At 43.8% G+C, this 21127-nt stretch overlaps 1 protein-coding gene across 6 annotated transcripts in view; it reads left to right on the top strand.

Annotated features, from left to right (window-relative positions):
- RIGI (RNA sensor RIG-I) overlaps positions 1–21127 on the top strand; it is a 506425-nt gene that overhangs the window by 254797 nt on the left and 230501 nt on the right. For all 6 annotated transcript variants that reach the window (XR_014970743.1, XR_014970727.1, XM_085634941.1 and 3 more), the window contains 3 exons: positions 7375–7479; positions 14708–14865; positions 20141–20276. Coding sequence is in view for 4 of the 6 variants with exons in the window: in XM_085634941.1 (XP_085491067.1) it covers positions 7375–7479; positions 14708–14865; positions 20141–20276 (399 nt within the window). In the remaining 2 variants the exon portion in view is untranslated. The remainder of the gene's footprint in view (positions 1–7374; positions 7480–14707; positions 14866–20140; positions 20277–21127) is intronic.

Raw genomic sequence — 21127 nt, 5'->3', positions numbered from 1 at the left:
CAAGCTCTCTCAGCACTCTCACAGCACGGGAGACCTGCGCTTTCTTTAGCCCAGCTGTCTAAGACAGCTATGTTAGAGAACTTTAAAATGTGCATGTTTGGCTGGCCGTCCCAAGATGGCTGGCCAAGGAGACGTGCATTTTAAAGTGTACAGCTACCTGCAGCTGCCACTCAGCTGCACTGGCCCCGCCCCATCCTGACACTTAGTTCGGGACGGGTTGCTGATAAATACAATGGTAATAAATAAACTTTATCACCATTTTATTTTTCAGCTCTGGGGCTTGTGGGGCGAAGCTCCTCCACTCAGATGGAGGAACCACCCCTACCACTGACTGATTCAGCTCAAACACTGTCTTCATTTAGGCCACCTTTGCAGGATTGCATTTTCAAGCTTATGGTACTGTTATTTTTAGTGGAAATTTGCATTGCATCACTCAGTTCCTGACCGTAGCCATTTTAGCTGTACCATGATGGATGCTGTGTCCTCATGTTCTCCACCCTAGGTGCATCTGTGACCTTGCACTTCTTACTGTAATGCGTGTTCATGCATTGGAAGCCAGAGACAGAGTGTAATCCTGTCCTGAAGTTTTCTTAGCGACTCCCTGTCCTCCGACGGCTGTGGCATGATTGGTCTGGTGTTGGTAACACACCCAATGACTAGTTATTGGGAGGTCACATTATTCGGTCGTGGCTTTTATTTAGAGTTCTAATTCTGTTTGTATTTATTTTCAGTCTTTGTGGGAATTAAGGCACATCCATGGAAGTTTTCTTCTATCTAGTAGAATTGATTTTTATGCTAAGCATCACCTGCTCTTTTCTGCATTAATTCACTAGTGCTAAGAGCTTGTTACTCTGACTTGCATTGTGGAAATGCACTCCAAGCACCGACAAGGGTAACCATCCTTGCCTAAGGCAGCATCTTCAAGGCATCTTCAAATGGTGGAATTAAGATCTTTTTGTGCAGGTCAGGAACTTTGAATCAATACAAATTCTCATCTTCTCATGCTTCCTAACACCTATCGTTATTATTAGTAGGTGGTATCAAGTGTAGCTTCTGTCACTGCTTCCGCCTCTTGGCACTAGTCACCAAGTTGTTCAACATGTGACACCACCACAGGTGAAATATATTCATCAGAGTGGTGAGTTTCTTAGTTTTGATGGCGCATTGTCTATATGCTGGAAAAGGAATCATGTGTAAATTATAGTTGGCTGCAGCAGGCTCCACTGGTTGCTTAAATATGGTACATATGCATTGATTGGCTGCAGCTCTGTCAGCGTCCCAGTCAGCTGATGTCTTATATTGTTCACCAGAAACACCAAGCTGCATCGGCTTCAAGCATGTGCACGTGGAACCAGGCAATGGTGCTTTGTAACTGACCTCTACGGTTTCAACGTCACGAGTACTGGCGCCTGGCAGGTGTGGGCAGAGGGTACCGGGGACAAATGTAGTGCCACATGGTGCATTTGCAAACACATTAGGGCGGTAAAATAGGTCAAAACTTTGTATGGTTTATGTATAAAAGTATTAATTGCTTGTGGGCACAAAGGAGCAAATAAATACAACCTATATTTCATGCATAGGGCTCCCCAAACGCTTTAGTTCCTTCCGTACATTTGCTAAAAGCCCTCCACAGACAATATATTCCACTGTGTCCATCACCGCTGCCCAACCCCCCTTGGTGTGATTTAAACATTGACTTACAAGGGGTTTAAAGCATTTTCCTCGGGGAGTGTTTGGGAAACGTAGTGGTAAATTGTGCGTTTTTAAGCACATTAGGTCTTAAATATTACTTAAAGCATGAGTCATGTTACATTACAGGATTTTAGGACTTCTGTACATGCATTTTTCACCAGGGACATATTACACAACACTTGTGAAACATTAGCAGTACATTTTGTCTCTACGTAGGCTAGTGTTATTTAAAGATCGTGCTACAAAAGGAGGTTAGGAACGGCGCAATGAATATTTAGATTATGTACTTCAAAAAGGGGCATTCTATGTAAAACGTCCTGGTTTTCTTGAAGGAAATAATTTCCTCTCAGATGGCTCCACTCAAACTCCTTCCATCTTCAAGAAGACTCTTTTAGGTAGTAGGTGGTTCAATTAGCACTACGCTTCTTCATATTCACTTATGGCACAGAGGTAGATCCCAAGTCGGGGGCAAGGGCTCCCAAGGGGCGACATGATCGCCAAGGCTTGTAAGGGAGGGTTCCTCAAGGGTGGGGGGTGGGTGCAGGGGGGGGCGGGGATAATAAAAAAAAATATATATTCCTCATGTAACCATAAAGGCTGAGAAAAATAAGACGCAACTCCTCTGTAGAAATAAGATCTGGGGCATTCTCGAGCTTCCTATTTTAGAATATCCTCCTTTATGACAGGTACAGTTAATAAAATAAAAATAGTAATCTGGAATGTCAATGGATTAAGGGAAAGTAGGAAACTCTTTAGAAATTGCGAATTTCTAAATAAATCAAAGGCCGACATCTGTCTCCTCGAAGAAACTCATTTGGAGTCACAAGAATGTAAGAGAGCATTCAGGAATCAAAGGTGGATCCAGGACCTTCTCTGTTCTAACCAGCGAGGAAATACCAGGGGAGTGGCAATCATAGTCCGGGCAAACAGCAGGATTAGGGTAGAGAAGTTTGCGACCGATTGTTCAGGTAGATGGCTGACCGCATCCCTAGTGGTAGACAGCTCACGATTTACATGCGCAGTTTACTATGGGCCCAATTTAGACGCTCAAGGGGCTCTACTTAGTCTAAAAACGAGTCTCCTGAATCATGAAACACCTATCATTATAGGAGGGGACTTCAACCTGATCTTTAATGAAACTTTGGACCGTACTTCCAGGGCCAAATTTACCCCTCCACGTAAATCACAAATTGAGCTCAAAAATATCATTAAAGATTTTAACTTGCTTGACGTCTGGAGGGTCAGAAATGACAGTGGCAGGGATTATTCTTTTTACAGTCGCAGATATAGACATCATTCCAGAATAGACTTTTTTCTTTTGGACCAAACACTACTTCCTGGGGTGGATACCGTATCCTATATCCCAGCCACACTTTCGGACCATTCGATAGTGGAATTAAAGATCAAGTTTAAGCAAGGAGAGCAATCAAGAAGGTGGACTCTGGATAGATCAATACTCTTAAAAGAAGAAGTGAAAGCGGACCTAGAGGCTGAGGTAGCTGAGTACTTCAGGATAAATAGTGGTACTGTGGCGGATCAAATGGTATGGGAGGCCTTTAAGGCCTGTCTGAGAGGGCATTTAACCACCTTAATGATCAGGAGAAATAAAGCAAGAAGAAGAGAGGAAGAAGACCGCCTCACTAAAATAAAACAGAAAGTACAACAGTTGCAGAAGGCCTCGTTAGATCAGCAGGCTAATTTAGCCACCATACAGAATGAGCTGGACTCCTTGAGAGTCGAATATCAGGTCTATATTGATAAAATAGTCAAAGATAGATGGGATGCAAGCAAACTGCAAAACTTTTCCTACGGGGAGAAATGTGGTCGACTACTTGCCTGGAAGGTTAGGTCTGATAGGGCCAGAAATCTGATCAAGGGTCTATCTATACGTGATACAGGGGCCATTTCCCACGACAATGTTCTGATCTCTGGGGAGGCAAAACGATTTATGCAGGATCTCTATGCAGAAGAAACAGGTCCTCTAATTCAAGGTGCAGAAGAATGGTTAAATCAGCTTGAATTACCACAGTTATCAGAGGCAGATAGAGATTATCTGATCTCAGAAATACAAGAGGGTGAAGTTCATAACCAGATAAAGAAAATGGCAAAAGGGAAGGCAGCTGATCCAGATGGACTCCCTGCAGAGATCTACCAAATCGGCCTAGATAAAGTTGTCCCCGCTCTCACGACTTTGTTTAATAAGATACACATGTTAGGTGAGACAACTCCACAAACTTGGTCAGAAGCCACAGTTACCCTGATTCTGAAACTGGATAAGGACCCTGTAACAATTGAGTCTTATAGGCCAATCTCACTGCTGAACACAGACTATAAGATCTTTGCTGGAGTTCTGGCAGCGAGATTGGCAAAAGTTATAAAATCTATAGTACACAGAGACCAGAGAGGCTTTATTCCAGGCAGGCAGTTAAATGAATTAACTTTTCAGGTTATTGCTGCCATAGATGTTGCTATCGATAAAAAACTTCCTTTGACTATCGTAGCCATCGATGCAGCTAAGGCCTTCGACCAAGTCAATTGGACATATCTATGGTCGGCACTGTCTGGTTTTGGAATTCCAGAAAATTTTATAATATCAATTAGATTACTCTATTCCTCTCCTAGGGCAAAAATTCTGATAAATGGTCTCCTCACAGACTGGGTTTATATTTTGCGTGGAACAAGGCAGGGGTGTCCTCTTTCCCCGCTATTGTTCAATCTATATATTGAACCTTTTGTTTGCCAGTTAAGATTAGACCCTGTCATTAAATCCTTCAACATAGCAGATCTTACTTTAAAATTCGCTTTATATGCTGATGATCTCTTAATGTTCACCTCTAATCCGGAAGAAGCTATCCCCAGGTTATTCGAGCAGGCAGAGTCCTTTGGGAAAATATCTGGCTACTTATTAATCATAAGGAAAAAACCGAGATCATGCAATGGAATCAGGAGGTGGCAGCTCCGGGGGTAAAATTACGCATGAGGTACCTTGGAATACATCTGGCTCAAGATATCTCAGAGATACCCAAAGTAAACTTAAATATAGTCTATAAAGATGTGTGTAGCCTCCTGCAACACTGGTCAGGCCTCCCGTTGAACATCTTTGGGAAAGTAAATCGAATTAAGATGATCATTTTACCCAAGATCACTTTCTTATTTAATTCTATTCCACTAAGTTTCAGTCCATCTGACATAGCCAAAGTTCAGGAGAAAATTGGTTTGTTTATATGGAATACAAAGACATCGAGAATCTCCTGGAAGAAGATGAGGAGAAATCTGAAAACTGGAGGGTTAGCTTTACCGGACTTATTTATATATTGCTACTCCTTCCATTTCAAAAACTTTAGACTCTTGGCAGATAAGACGGACGCATCCTCCTTAGGTTTACTGTTCCAGGCACTTCTCCACGGTATCCCACAAGGGCAGGAATACTTTCTGTTTAAATTCGGTGATTCTAAGTACTATAAAAGGGTGAGATTAAAAGTTTTAGGCACAGCTTTGAAGAATTGGATGTATATTAGGAAAAGGCTGGGAATTCCGTACTACGCCCCCAAGGCCCCTATATGGGACTCCCCGGGGACACCAGATTGCCTTAAGGATCAGCTTTCACGCCCCCTTAAATCAGCAGGATTAACACATTGGAGCGACTTGCAAAGGGATTCAGCACTTTTAGATTGGGAATCCCTTTCTAGTCTGACTGGGGGAACTCTTACTAGATTTAAGTATTACCAGCTCTCAGGATGTTGGACTACCATATTATGGGAAGCTAATGTTTCTAATCCGAAGATTGATCTAGTAAGTAGAAAGGGCAGATGGAAAAAAGAGCTATCATTTTGGTATTGGGCTTTGATTGAGGTAGAGGGAGTGACAGAATCTGAACTTCAAAGGCTGTGGGGTGGTGTTATAGATCCAGACTTTAACAATTTAAAGGAACTGTGGGTGGACTCCTTTACCATGCTCCATACAGTGGTTAAGTCTGCCCCTCTCAAAAGAAATCACCTATTTACTATGTACAGAGTGTATATATCACCAAAAAAACTAGTTAAAATCACAAGTCTAGCACATCATTGCCCGAGATGCAACTTTTTGGCCGCCGACGATCTGCACATGTTTGTAGAATGCCCAAAGTGAAAAAATTATTGGTCTAAAATTCAAGATTTTCTGGCTGAGGTACTAGATACACAATTAGTGGTCACTACCGGGATGATTTTGTTTGGATTAACTATAGATCTCCATCTTAACGATATGGCGTCCAAATTTATTTTCTATGTTATCATCCTGGCAAGGCGAGAAATATGTAGGGCCTGGAAATATGAGAATGCCCCCAATTTCTCAGAGTGTCTGAAACATCTCATATACATAAGTGAATCTGATATGGCCTGTGATAGTACTAGCTATGATAAGATCTGGGCGGCTCTTGTGGCATGGTGGAACAGATGAGAGTATTCCAATGATTTCACCTGGGCACTGTTGGTTCTTTGTCTCCAAACCATCGAAGAGTCATGAAGATTGAATGGATTGGAGTGGAGCAAGAAAACAGTTGCTACTAGAGGGTTTTTTCCCTCCCATCTCTCCTCAGGTCTTAAACAACAGAGACGGAACATCATGGGTAGAGGAGAGAGGGCGGGATTCTCCATCTAGAATGCCTATATTGGTATATGAGGAATACAAAAAAAAAAGAACCAAAAAAAAAAATCTTCAAGAAGACTCCAGATATTTCCAGAAACTTGTTCAAAAGTTGTGTCATTAGGCATGCACTCTAGAAACTTAACCCTTTTTCAAAGTAACCCCATTTTGGGTCCTATTTACAAGCCCCTTGCGTCGCCGGTACGTCACTTTCTCTCATATTAAAAGTGACGCACCGGCGGCGCAAGGGGCTTCTAATTATAGCACGTTTAATTATATCGCGATGAGATTGGCGGCAGAAGTGGTTGAACGTTTTTTTTTTCCTGGTCGGAGAATGAAAAATCAGATTCCCATGCCGATTTTTTTCCATATATATTCTTTCTCAAGCAGATTTTCTTTTCCATGCATATTTGTTCTCATGCAGGTTTTCTTTTCCATCAGTTTCTACCCCATGTAGATTTTCTTTTCCATGCACATGCAGATTTTCATTTCCATGCACATTTATTCTCATGCAGGTTTTCTTTTCCATCAGGTTTTTCCCCATGTAGATTTTCTTTCCCATGCACATGCAGATTTTCTTTCCCGTGCATATTTATTCTCATGCAGGTTTTCTTTCCCATCAGGTTTTTTCCCATGCAGATTTTCTTTCCCATGGACATGCAGATTTTCTTTTCCATGCAGATTTATTATCATGAAGGCTTTCTGTCCCATCAGGTTTTTCCCCAAGCAGATTTTCTTTTCCATTCAGATTTTCTTTCCTGTGCAGATTTGTTCCCATGCAGATTTTCTTTCTTGCGGATTTGTCCTTTCCAAAAATACGAGAATGGACCTACATCTTACCTGATCTGCAGCACAGACATGCATGTAGCATCCTACGTACACAGACCTGCATGTTGGCTGCTCTGTGGAATAGGTTGTGTTCGCCATTGCAGAAACCTGAAGCTAAGACTTCACCATAGTAAAAACCAACATTTATCTTCTGTCTCCAGTAATAATGGCTGGGATTATAAGCAATGGGAACAACACGTAGTCTTCACATTTCCTTTTTCTTGTTTCTAGTCATTCGAGAAGTGGGAAAACGACAGGAGGACCGCTTTTCGAAGATAATTTCCTCAATGATGGCTAAAACGGAAGAAATGGCAAAGAAAGTGTTCCTCTCTTTAGGTAAGCTGTCGTGGAGTTTCTTTTGTTTATATGACTAACAAAATGATTTCAAAGGAGTGTGTTTGTTTCACAAATGTACACTTAGTGATACGAAAGGCCTAAGCTGAATAAGGAGGCCATGTTATGTTGTCTGCCTTTGTTTAGTTCTATTTTCCTTGATGGTGAGCTGTTCAGTTTCTGAAAAGGCAAATTATAACCAATGAGAGCTAAGAGGCAATGCTGTGGCCTGGGCTTGACTTTCACAAACCATTTTAACCCCATAGTTTAGTCTGGCTGGTTCAGTTGATGGAATCATGACTACAGTTACTAGAATGCATTAGGTTGTTGACTAAAAGCCAAGCTAAACTAAAAGCAAAGGGGTTGAGCATTGTGTTCTTGTCGTCAGTGAGTCATCTGGTAGCCCTATGTAAACATCATTGGAGTAAGAATAAAACAACCAAACAAGACACCAGGACTGAAAGAATCCAAAATAATATTTCCATCCTCTCGTGTTAAATGCCACCTTAGCCCTCTTTCCCTGATTGACCAGGGTTGTGGATTTTGAGTGTGATGCAGCCTTTGAATGGCCTTTGCTTCTCACCAGTGCCACATGAGGAACTGTCTTCCTCTGGACCTCTTTATTATCGGCTGGGCGACAAGTATTAGGATTTGGGAAGTTGGAAATTGGTGTTTTCCTCCAATAAGTGGGACCAGGCCTAGACCACTGGAGAAGCTTTGCTTCTGTGGCCTTTTGGGAAGATTGTTCTTTATTGCCCTGGAGAGCACTGAAGCAGGCTGACCCTGACTGAGAAGGTCAAGTTACAGCAGTGCAATGCGATTTAAGGATCTAGGGGAGCATGTTTACAAGGGGATTGCACCACAGGAACGTAACCTTTTATGGCGTTCCGGGGGCGCAATGCCCTGCACCATAGTTACAAATTGGCATTAAGTCACTTTTGTGGCTTTTTGTGGCTTAAGGACGCTTTTTGTGGCTTAAGGACGCTTTGTAAATATGGTACCCTGTCACACAGTTGTCTGCGTGAAAGGGGTATGTAATGGGTGTTGCTGTCGGCGGTCCACCGCAACACTCATTGTTTTTTTACGCTGCCCCAGATTTACAAGGATGTGTGAATCTGAGGCAACGCTAAAAACCTAACAGCATTCAATAGCAGTCGTTAGAACGGCGCAACAAGGAGAAATACTTTCTCTCCTTTTTTGCTTTTTCTATGTGTGCTGTATTCTACAGCACACATAGAAAGAGCAAAATGCCATTAATGACTGTTTATGTGCAGGAAGGTATAACCTCCTGCACATACACAATCATTAAATAATGGTGATGTGCACAATCCAGGATAGTTAGAACTAATATATAGCCATTTTGATTTTTTATGTGCAGGAAGGGACACCCTCCTACACATACACAATCCTTCCCTGCAACAATGGCACCTGTGTACTATGGCACAAGGGTGTCTGCGTTGGCGCTAGGCTGCTATCTTTAGCACCAGCGCTAGGGAAAGCACAGGGAGTTCACAGTATTGTTGTAAATACGCTGCATCCCAGCATTTTGGAAATGACGGAGCATGGCGTTGCAAAATTTGCCGCAGCTCCGCGCTCTGTCGGTTCTTTGTAAATATGCCCCCTGGGTTTGCCATGAAGTCATGAGAGCCTGCAGCTCACCCGATATTACCTGACTCAGGACATCTGCTTCACAGAAAGCCCATTGAAGGATTGCCCCTCGTAATAAGCTTGCAGTGTCCCTGGACACCCTTAGAACGTGTAAAATGCCGTATCCCCATTTGTAGCCTGAGAATGACACATGGTATTATGATTCCCTCTAGGTACTTGGGATGCTGAGTTGTCTGAGACTGGTTGTCTGAGCCTGGGGCACTTTGAACCATCCAGCTGTAGTTTGAGATATATCTCGATTTTAAGGGGCATCCTTAAAATTGGGATCCTAAACCGCAGTGTTCCCAGTTTCCAGTTTAAACGGACGGGTCCAGTGAATGCCCCAGATCCCTGAGATGCCCAACCCATGCCTAGTCATTCGCGAGTGTGTCCTCTGGTGTTCAGTAACCCGGAAGGACTATCCTTTGATGCTCCCCTCTTCCTGCAAATAGCAGCCCCTCCTATTGAGCAATAAGATCTGGGCCAGTAACAGATATAACTGGTCCCTCTTGAACTGTGTCCAGGACTCTCTTCACCCCCATTAATAGCATACTGTGATTTTTATGTTGGGACAAGCTTATTTTGAAAACCAGAAATCTCCCCTTTTGTGGGTTGGAATCCCAATTCACGTTGGGTGGTGGGTTTTGAGATTGTTTTTAAATATTTTAACAGATTCGGAAAAGTATAGCCTTTGCCAACTTTTAAATAGCTATTCTTTTCAAAATATATAGCTTTGTTTGGCCCTTCAGTAAAATGTTAATGAGTCTGAGCACTGTGGTTACTATATTTGAGCTCCAAACCCAGTGCCATCTCCTAGATTAAGTCTTGTCTGCTTGGGGATTCAGCAGTATATAGGAATAACTTAGTTGTCCGGCTGGAGGACATCAGCACCTGACTCACTGTGACACTTTTGGTAAAGGACATCATAGTGTTAAAGGTATGTTTATATCACGGATGATTCATGTCGAGTCTCTCATTTGATTATTCTGCCCCCTTGTGGTTAGATACAGAATAGTTATTTTAACATCCGCTCGCTTCTGGTAGTAAACATCGTCTGTAATTCGACCTTGGTGACTTCTTCTAAAGCCTTAGAACATCAGACCATAAACCATACATATAGGGTGGCCAACTAGCATGGGCGCAAATTTAGGATAGTGAGTGTAAAAATTTAGGACAAGGGGTCAAAATTCAGGACAAAAATTCGGGGCAACAGGTATGCTTTGCAGACACATCAGTGGATGTCATGCAATAGTATATAAATAAATAGGCAAGGAACATAAGTACAAGTCACTTCTCCTGCCCTGTCACTTTCTCCTGCCCGGTCACTTCTCCTACCCTGTCACCACTCCTTCCCTATCATTTCCCCTGCCCGTCACTGCTCCTGCCCGTTCACTGCTCCTGCCCCGTAACTACTCCTGCCCGTTCACTGCTCCTGCTCGTTCACTGCTCCTGCCCGTTCACTGCTCCTGCCCGTTCACTGCTCCTGCCCGTTCACTGCTCCTGCCCGTTCACTGCTCCTGCTCGTTCACTGCTCCTGCTCGTTCACTGCTCCTGCCCGTTCACTGCTCCTTCCCGTTTTCTGCCCCTGCCGGTTCACCGCTCCTGCTCATGCCTAATCACTGCTCCTGCCCCGTCACTGCTCCTGCCCCGTCACTTCTCCTGCCCTGTCACTTCTCCTGCCCCGTCATCTCTGCTGCCCGTTCACTGCTCCTGCCCGTTCACTGCTCCTGCCCGTTCACTGCTCCTGCCCGTTCACTGCTCCTGCCCGTTCACTGCTCCTGCTCGTTCACTGCTCCTGCTCGTTCACTGCTCCTGCCCGTTCACTGCTCCTTCCCGTTTTCTGCCCCTGCCGGTTCACCACTCCTGCTCATGCCTAATCACTGCTCCTGCCCCGTCACTTCTCCTGCCCCATCACTTCTCCTGCCCCATCACTTCTCCTGCCCCGTCATCTCTGCTGCCCGTTCACTGCTCCTGCCCTTTCATTGCTCCTGTCCAGTCAGTACTCCTGCTCATGCTCGATCACTGCTCCTGCCCCGTCGCTTCTCCTGCCCCGTCACTTCTTCTGCCCTGTTCACTACCCCTGCCCTGTTTACTGCTCCTGCCCTGTTCACCGCTCCTGTCTGTTCACCGCTCCTGTCCATTCACCGGCTCCTGTCCGTTCACCGCTCCTGCCCCGTCACTGCTCCTGCTCATGCCTAATCCCTGCTTCTGCCCCGTCACCACACCTGCCCCTTCACCTCTGCTGCCCCGTCACCTCTGCTGCCCCGTCACCTCTCCTGCCCTGTTACCTCTCCATCCCGGTCGCCTCTCCTTCCCCGTCACTTCTCCTGCCCCGTCACTTCTCCTGCCCGGTCACCACTCCTGCCCAGTCACCTCTCCTGCCCCGTCACCTCTCCTGCCCCGTCACCTCTCCTTTCCTGTTGCCTCTCTTGCCCCGTCACTGCTCCTGCCCCATCACTGATCCTGCCCCGTCACTGCTCCTGCCAGTTCACTGCTCCTGTCCGGTTAGCACTCCTGCTCATGCCCGATCACCGCTCCTGCCCAATCACTTCTCCTATCCCATCACTTCTCCTGCCCCGTTCACTGCTCCTATCTGTTCACTGCTCCTGCCCGGTTACCGGTCCTGCTCATGCCTAATCACCGTTCTTGCCCTGTCACTTCTCCTGCCCATTACCTCTCCTTTCCTGTCACCTCTCCTGTCCGTTCACTGCTCCTGCCCTGTCATTTCTCCTGCCCTGTCACTTCTCCTGCCCATTACTTCTCCTGCCCCGTCACTTCTGCCCCGTCACTTCTCCTGCCCCGTCACCTCTCCTTTCCTGTCGCCTCTCCTGTCCTGTCACTTCTCCTGCCCGTCACTTCTCCTGCCCGTTACTTCTCCTGCCCGCTCACCTCTCTTGCCCCATCACCTCTCCTTTCCTGTGGCCTCTTCTGTCCCGTCACTGCTCTTGGCCTGTTCACTCTGTGTTCAACATTTACAAATTACACATGGGGGCAAGTTCCACACAGTACTCTGTTTGGGGAAAGCTCCTCTGTAATCACTAACTATGATCTCACTGGCACATGATATGCTAAAGGCAGATGGCGGGCGCATTGTCATTCGAAAGGGGATAATCAGCCTCAGTCGGAATGACAATGGGCCTGCCCACAGTCAGTGAGAGCTCAGGGAGGGGCTGCTGCAGCCTCTGGAGTTCAAGAGAGAAGTGTGAGCTGGCCCCTGAGAACTTTTAATCTCTTGGGGATTCTCGCAGAGAACGCTGTAATTAATGTTCAAAATTACAGATAAAAGGCGTCCGTAAAAGGAATGATTACGGACAACGGACATCACACCAAAATGACGGACGGTCTGTGAAATTTACGGACGGTTGGTCACCCTACACACATAAGATTTTGTATTACGCCCTTGCCACCAGGGTTACTTTGGGGTTTGACTAGCATGGAGGAAAAGACAATAGGGCCTTATTTACAAGCCCCTTGCACCGCCGGAAGTGACGCACCGGTGACCAAGGGGTTTGTAAATAATCCCCATAGTGTTTTGCAAAAGGTGTTCAAGGAAGAGGATAGAATCTAGCATTCGCAATAAGCGTAGGTACTGTTTGCACAGTAACAGCACAGAGAGCTGTAAAACGCGCTGTTACCCCATGCCTACATTTCAAGTATCGATAGACCATTTTAAAAAACAAGCATTGGTAAGCCAAAATGTCTGGTTTGCAATTTGAGCCCGGACTAGAACGTTAAAGAAAAGTCTTCGGCAGTGAAAAAACAAACCAAAACCATTGCTTTCTGTATACAGTTCACCACTCATATAACAAATTTAATGTGTAATGATTCAGTGTTCTTTTGAGGTGTACAATATTTTCTCATGCGTTCCAATGCAAGGACTCCATTGCATGTGGAATAATACACCAAAAACGGCCAGTAGCAAGTGGTGAGAGAGAAATATTCCTTTGGATGGACTCAAAACCGACTCTATAAAAAAAATGGTAGCAATACATCAGGTAGAGACTAGCTCCACTGCCGTTTGGTTGCCTAATCTTGAAAGAAATAGATCGAGTGCTCCAATATTTTGTAGCAGGCGCATATAGTTTTGCAAGCAGGGCTTATTCCGCCATCTAGTGGTTAGAGGAGGAAGTAAAACAATTGTCTCGCCTAAAGCTAAGTTTTCTTCTTGAAGATGGAAGGAAGCCATGTTGCCTGCGCATACACGGCCACCCCCACCCTTTCCTGAAGTCAAGATGCTTTTCACGACACCTATAAGAAGTTCTTCAGTCTTGAATATCCGAGCTGCAACAAAACCAGTTACTCTCATTGGGCCATTTTGCTAATGCCCCAGCAGCACTTTTTACTCAAGTGACGCTCCAGAGGCCCAATGTGCTGGCCCATATGTACAAGGCTACGCAAAGCCACCCTGCGTTCATGCTCTTGTAAATATGGAGTAAGGCAATGTCTTACTCGGTGTGGAAAGGGCATGCTATGAGTGTTGCTGTGGGTGTTCCCATGCAACACCTATGGTTTTTGACACTGCCAATATAGTGTAAATCTGGGGCAGCGCCAAAACTAACGCACTCCGAAAGCAGGCGTAACAAGAAGAAATGTTGATATTTCTAGTCGTTTTTTTCTCTTTACACGTGTTCTACATTCTGCAGCACACATACAACCAGAAAAACGCCTCCTATGGGAGAAGAAAAGAACGAAATTATATCCCATACGTGTTACGTTTCCACAGTACTTAGCTTTTAAAAAGTTTTCTATTTTTGAAAATAAAGTGTGCTGGAGTCAAAAATCACCATAGGAACTACAGTTTATCAGGTATTGCGTTCTTTTTATAAGTACAGAAATTTGTGTAAAATGCTTGGGAGTGTGAACAAATTGCGTGTGTGAAATGTGCTGTTGTATGTGGAATTATAGCCTTAAGGTAACACAATAATCTTTGCTAGTATGGAGAGACCACAATATTTTTGCCACATAATGTATACATAATATCCGGAGTATTAAAAGAGTCCCAGTGCTGTTTCAGAGGTGATGAATCAGGGATTTCCTCTGGCCTTGTTTCTGGGTGTCTGACGTTAAATACTTCTATATTGTTTGCATGACCTCGTGTGTTTCCAAGGTTCAAATATACAAAGTTATTTGGTGGAAGACTCATTTTCACAGGGAATGTAGGCTTTCATTCCTCCTTTCTGATGAAAAAAATCACTATATAAAGCAGTTCATGGTGCCTTTTTAGGTAAATCGCAAGAAAATAACATAAAAGCGAAGAAGTTGGTGGTACATTAACAACAATGCATTAACCTGCAGGGGCGTAGCTACCATTTGTGCAGCAGGTTCAGTGCACCAGGGCCCAGAACCCTGAGGGACCCCTTGAACTTTGATAATTTGCAGAATTTTACAACCCCCAACAGCAGTCATATGGGCCATTTTCCTTGCTTGCACCATGGCCCATGACTCTGTTAAACTGCCCATAAATTGGCGCAGAGTGTTGCCAAAGTCTACACAATTGTGTTTGAATTTCTTTTTCTGCATATGCTATATTTTGTTGTTTTGCTTAAAAAAAAATGTCCCAGGAATATTATTTCATGTTTTCTAGATTCTTTGTCCAACATCCAGAACCGATCCTATGGAACACAAAAATATGAGCAGTGGATTGTTGACACACAGAAGAAGTGCCGGCTGTTGAAGTTGGAAAACAGGGATGCAGAGAGCCTGATGTGCAGAACTCTCTTTACGTATACTGAACACTTACGGGTAATTGGCCTACCCACAATGATTATTTGGAGAAAAATGTTAAAGTGCATGCAAAGTTTTTCTTCTGAGCTCGTTGCCCGTGCTTCCAACTGGTGGGTTTGTCATATGCGTAGGCTGCCTGTTCTGGACTCCAACTCATGCCTCTGTCTTCCACCCATCATTTCCATCTCTTTAATTCACTCTTGTAGGTTCTTTTTTTTAAGCATGCCTTCTCCTTTTTCACAGTTTTTCTTCTTTCTCCTGTTTGTCGGATGATAAAATATGTTCCCAAAAATTTGTGCCACCTGCAACCACTGGCACAAATTAACTCAGTCTCTCAGTATATTAATGATATGCAGTGGCGGCTGCTTATAACGGGCGAAAGGGGCGTTGCCCTGCCTAGCATCCGAGTGAAAAGAGAATTAATGTACAACACGAAGCAGCTTTAAATAAAGTGCTCTCTGCTTCTTGTTAACTGTAACACAGATTCTGTTGCTTACTTGCTTTAATAATGAAAGTACTGAGGAGCGAGCCGAGACATGTCCTCGTGCGCATGTGCTGGCTGGGGCGACAGCTCGTGCTTGCCCTTGAGGCACACACGAGGAGAGAGTGATGTCAGCATGGTAGGAGTGGCCGGTAGAAGCGGAATGGTTAACCTGTATATGGGGCGCTTATGCTGTGGTCCAGGCGTTTTCAGCAGAGTGCCATTGAAGTAAATTATTAGGGGCAGGGCTGGCCTACATCGAGGAAGCGAAGTGGGTGGCAACAACTGAAGGAATCCCTTCATGTTTGTACTGCCGTTTAAACATCCTGATTGGATGTTGGAATCTGGGGGCATGGGCTGTGGAGGAGTTCGTCTAGGCAGCTCCGATTTCATTTTGGGGTTGGGTTAATCAGAATGCAGCAGGTGTGCGTCGTGTATGGTGTTGGCGGTTTATTATCTAGGAGGGACACCGGCCAGAAGAGATGGAGCCTAACCAGGCAGAAGCTTTTGAGGTAAGTGACCGACTATAATGTGGAACATAATATACTCTGCCGGTCAAGTGTTCATTGGGCTTTTGTTGTGTCAGCTTTATTCGGAACAGCTTAAATAAAATGGTCTGGTTTTTTCCTCGCTATCAGTTCAAGCACAGTTAATTGAAAACAAACTGAGATATTTATTTGTGGGGCACCTACGGCGTGCTAAACAGAATAATCGTTCTCGGAGACATTTTGAGAATCGGCGTCGAGATGGATCCCCTCCGCATGGTGCTCTTAACATACTAGCTGTTAGTTTAAGGAGGTACTCCGGCTTTTGTGTCCTGTGGAGACTAAAATTAAACTTCTCTTTTTATTTCCGAATGACAGACCAGGGACTCTTCTTGAAGCACACTCCGGAGTAGCTCTGCCTCCACACAGGTCCTCTGGGGATCAGGGCTTCATTTCATGTGAGCAAGGGTACAGTCAGTAGAAGCCGAGGCCTGGCCATAACACCAGCACCAAATGTATTTGTTTTTCATGCACGCACTCTAGTCTACACACCTCATCAGAGCAGAGGCCGCAGGGGCCTGCTTTACACCCCTGAAGACCCTAACTATCGCACAGCACAGAAAAGGAAATTCGTCGTCATTATGAGTTTAAATAATGCTCGACATCATAGCAAAGATGCCCTCTATCTTTCACATGATTGCCAAACAATGTAAAAATTGATGGAGAACGAAGGACTGTGTAATGTGTGTATGATAAAATGAACTGCGGCACATTAACAATTTATGGGCACAGTTTGCGGCTAGAAATGCGTTACGGTATATTACATCAGTCAACGGCTGCTTTAGAATTTCACACACAGAGCCTGTCTCAAAGCCTCTGTGATTGGTTCGAAACTGCAGTATTGAAGTCAGTGCTTGGATAAATACACAATACTGCGCGGTGTTAGTTGGAAGGTTAGCAGGTTAACTCTACTTGCATTATCCGAGTGCGAGGTATTCACAAGTAATCTTGCTACGTGGCTTACTGGGGGATGAGGTAATCAAAACGATTCCAAAGGGAAGATAGATTATTGTGCCATTGTTGCCAGTCGTGCTTTACTCAGAGTGTGTGCATGAAAAACGAAGTCATTTGGGGAAGTTTTTCTCCATAATACACCACCAAATGTTGTAGTTTTCATGGAATATGTCTAGCCTGAACAGCTCGTAGTCTCAACATTAGGTGGTGTATTGCAGCAATTGCTCCGATGCCACCCCCCGAAGTGTGTAATTCAAAAACGGATGACTGTTTTTTTTTCAAAACCAAACAGACTGAGTTGAATTTCTTCCTCACCATTTTATACATCATCTTTTTTGTAAAAGTGAGCAAATTTCTCGTCATTTTGTATTTGCCTCCACCCATAGTTCATTTTATTTTCCTTTGTTATGTAGTTAGCGCCTTTTTTTAACATCAGTTCACTCAGCTCTTCGTCCTCAAGAGCGAGTAGGTTTTTCACGGAGATTCCGCTCGGTGGCCACAATCCTGTTTAAACCATGTGGGTGTGCAGTGTGTACACATCCGAGGATACAGTCGCTGGCGCCTCTTACAATGAGCTGGCACACAGCAGCAGGCATTGCATTGTTATCTCAAAGTTTGTTATGAAATTTTGTGGTTATACTGAGTAAGCAGCTACCTACATCATTATCATATGAAATCTCTTTATTGATGTCGTAACTACAGTTTCACAGTTGCCTTATTAACCTTCGTGCTTTCTCAAATGTACTTAAAAGTGCACCATTTGCCCACTCTTATTACAAATTTTCATACCGGGAGATCTCTTCTCTCCCCCCTTACCCCCCCCATATACCCCCATTATGACATACGGGGACGTTCGCTGCGTTCGATCGCAACATGCTGCTCATCCCAAACTTTTACGCCTCACCACTTTCAAATGTCACCAGCCGCCCCGGATGATATGGACTAACATGAGACTAGAGTCTTATACCCACAAATATAGGAATGTGTCATATTTGAAGAGGTGGGAGAATGCTGCTGGGTGGATTACTTCCCAAAGAATGACTAGGAAAGTGCTGCAATCTCAGGTTCATATTGTATTGTGACTCTGAAGCAACCAAAGCACATAATGCTTTGCTCTATATTTCTGGAACTGTGAAATGTATGTTTCCTCTCATACCAAATTGCCTTTTTGTTCTCCCTAATATATGGATGCAGTTAAACCTTCACCAGGTTATCAGTTTGTGTCAGAATTTTACTACCTAATATGTAATTTGTTTCTTAATCAAGATTGGATGTTGCAATGGTGAATTCTCGAGCACCCCAGTTGTTGATTGTTTTATTAACACCCGGATATCCTGCAATCGTCTGCATTATTTCTAATTCCACATCTATTGCCCCACCTGAATTACAGGTCATCCTTAAAGAAAGAATTCAACATGGTTTACTTAGGGAAGCAGTAGGAACATGTGGAAATAGCAGTAATACCTTAATGTTAACAGTAGAAGTTTAAATATATACGGAGAACACGTGTGGATAAAAAAGACATTGCTACCTTGTATCTGTTAATCTTGATATATTCCCCACTATATGACTCAGTATATAGGTTGATATGGTATGCTTTCGCTCTCGTACAAAATTAACCCCATCTCTACTTTCAATGTAAGTTCACTGTCTCTCCCCTTAAATAATCTATTTAAAGGCATTTGCCAACAATTGATTGAAAATTCTTGAAATTTGCAGTGAGTTGCAATCTATGAATTTTGCTCTCCTTTTGTCAACATTCTAATGTATCTTTTCACACTTAAACCTTACATACGTTTTAGCTCATACTGGAAATTTGAGTGGGGGTGAAGACTTTAGAAGAAGCCTCAGTGTTTGAAGAGCTCCATGGGACCCCTTGGTGTAGGGTTGCAGTCTGAGGCTTCATGCCCATTGTGTGGGCCCTCTACCACCAAGCTAACGGAGAGGGCCGAGTGCCACTGCTTAGTAGAAGTGTGGTAATTGGTAATGGTAGACAACAGTACAGTTCAGACACAAGATCTTGCACCCTAGTCAAAATGTGTGATGTCAACACAGCATTATATAGGGAAAACCTCTAGGTAGGGTGGCTCAGCACAGTTTAAATGCTTTCCATACCTAAGCGATGCTCCCATCGGAGTATAGCAACAGAGCCAGCATGCAGTTTATACCTGACATAAGAATTCAAGCCACTACTGGTAAGTCTTGTGCCAGACTTTTGTGGAATGAAAATAAAGTTATTTTGTTTCTTCCATTTCACGGTATAGCATTACCTTAACATGGCACACTAAATATGTTAATATTAAAATGGAAGGTTAATTAATCTGTTTTTGATTTTATAGGTTGTTTTCAGCTTACTCCTCACGGGGTCTAATTTACAGTGCTTAAAAAATGTGCAGCCATCAGATTAGTGCACATTTATCACATTCAGCTCTTTAAGTATAGTGTAGTATCACTGCATTACAAATGCTGTAACACCATATCACAGAACCAAAGTAACATTACCGTTTGCCATCAGCATCACCCAAATTTAAGCAAGCAGCAAAAATGATTAGAATTTAAAACCAACTGCTGTATCTGTCCCCAAGCTCACAGAAGTGAGTCGAAAAGGAAAGGATATATATGTGGTAACAAGCATTTGCAATGCAATAGGTCTCGCAGTTGCGACATTTTGAGCTATTGGCATTGTTAATGGCAATTCCTTTTATGTATGTTCAATAAGCCTGCATTAATAAAAGGCATTGTCATTTACAATACCAATAGGTCAAAGTTTCTAAAATGCGAGAACTATTGCATTGCGAATGGTTGTTGTTTACAAGTGCCCATGCTGCACTTTCACTAGAGGCCACACCCCTTTCTTTAGATGAGCCGTGTCTAAAGAAAGGTCCACGGCCACTATTAAAGTGAAGCACAGTATCTGGTGCTTTTTTTGTAAAAGTGCCCCGTGAAAGCGTGCATGGTACACTGAATGTTGCAGGAAAGCATGTAGTGCCTGCAGTAGGAGAAACCATTAAAGAAAATAGTGCTTACAAAGTAAATAAGACGTACTGTGTAACAACCAAAGTAAAAGGGTCAGTCCTCATGGGAGGTTACAAATGATGATAAGGCAGTATTAAGAAAGGACTAACAAGCCTATTAAGGAATCAGAAGCCAGCATTAATGAAAGACAATGACAGACGCTAATAACAAATATGGGCAGAGAGTGGCCGAGGCTTCATGTCCATTCTCCAATACAGCATGCCGCACACAGCAGCGCCTTGCGCTGCCCAGGCTCAACCTATAAAGGACATTAAAGTCTGGCTTTTTTATATTGCAGAAATACAACGATGCTCTCATGATCAACGAGGATGCACGCACCAAGGATGCTCTTAATTACTTGGAAGAATTTTTCAAGAATGTGAAGAATGGAGGGTATGATGAGACAGAGAAGAAGCTGACCGAGAACTTTGAAGGTAAGTACATTAGTGCAGCAGTGTAAGATCGAGAAAATGACCATTGCATAGAGTGTTTGCTTTAACCCCTTATTGGACATTTTGTAAGCCCTTAAAAAGAGACACACCTTTAGAAATATGGCCCAGAAAGGCAAAGAGACCATAGACATCAGTATGATGAATGTATGATTTCCAGTTTTAGGGCTTGATTTAGAACTTGCCGGACGATTTCTCTGTCACAACGATGGATATCCTGTCCGACGAAATATAAATTCCTTTGGATATGATGGGGTGTATATTTCGACACACAAGATATCCTTCACCGTTGTGACGGAGTAACCCGTTCACCAAGATCTAAATCAGGCCCCCTAGAGCCTTGGAAGTACGGTTGTTTCCCTTTATCACTCCCTGGAGTCCCTCTTCTGCAAATACCTTTGACTGCTCAGCCTTCCAATTGTTGTGTTTTGATTTAGATACCCGTATATAGGTTTCCCTGAATCATGTCCTTATATAGGCATAATTCACATTGCCCTTATTTAGGCATAGAATCCCAGTCCTTATTTAGGCATTAGCCATGCTAACCAAATACAGGCATGGTCACCTACATCCGTCCATCCCACGTCACAACGAGTTCTTAGAAACCAGACCCTTAAGCCGAACGGGACTTTCCCTAGCTAGGATTATTGATTTCTCCAAAAACTCATATATTATGCATGAACTACTATTCCTTAGGGGTTCATCCATGACGTCTTCCTCTGCCCGACCTTTCGTCAATGCTAGCCTTCCTAAGCACCTTCCAGGTATAAATATGCCTTCCCTTACCGTGGTAAACCACGGCACGACTCGGCATGACTTGACTGCACGGTTCGCCA

The sequence above is a fragment of the Triturus cristatus genome, chromosome 2_1 (genome assembly GCF_964204655.1).
Source record: "Triturus cristatus chromosome 2_1, aTriCri1.1, whole genome shotgun sequence".
Lineage (NCBI taxonomy): Eukaryota > Metazoa > Chordata > Amphibia > Caudata > Salamandridae > Triturus > Triturus cristatus.
This window is presented reverse-complemented; position numbering and strand designations above follow the sequence as displayed.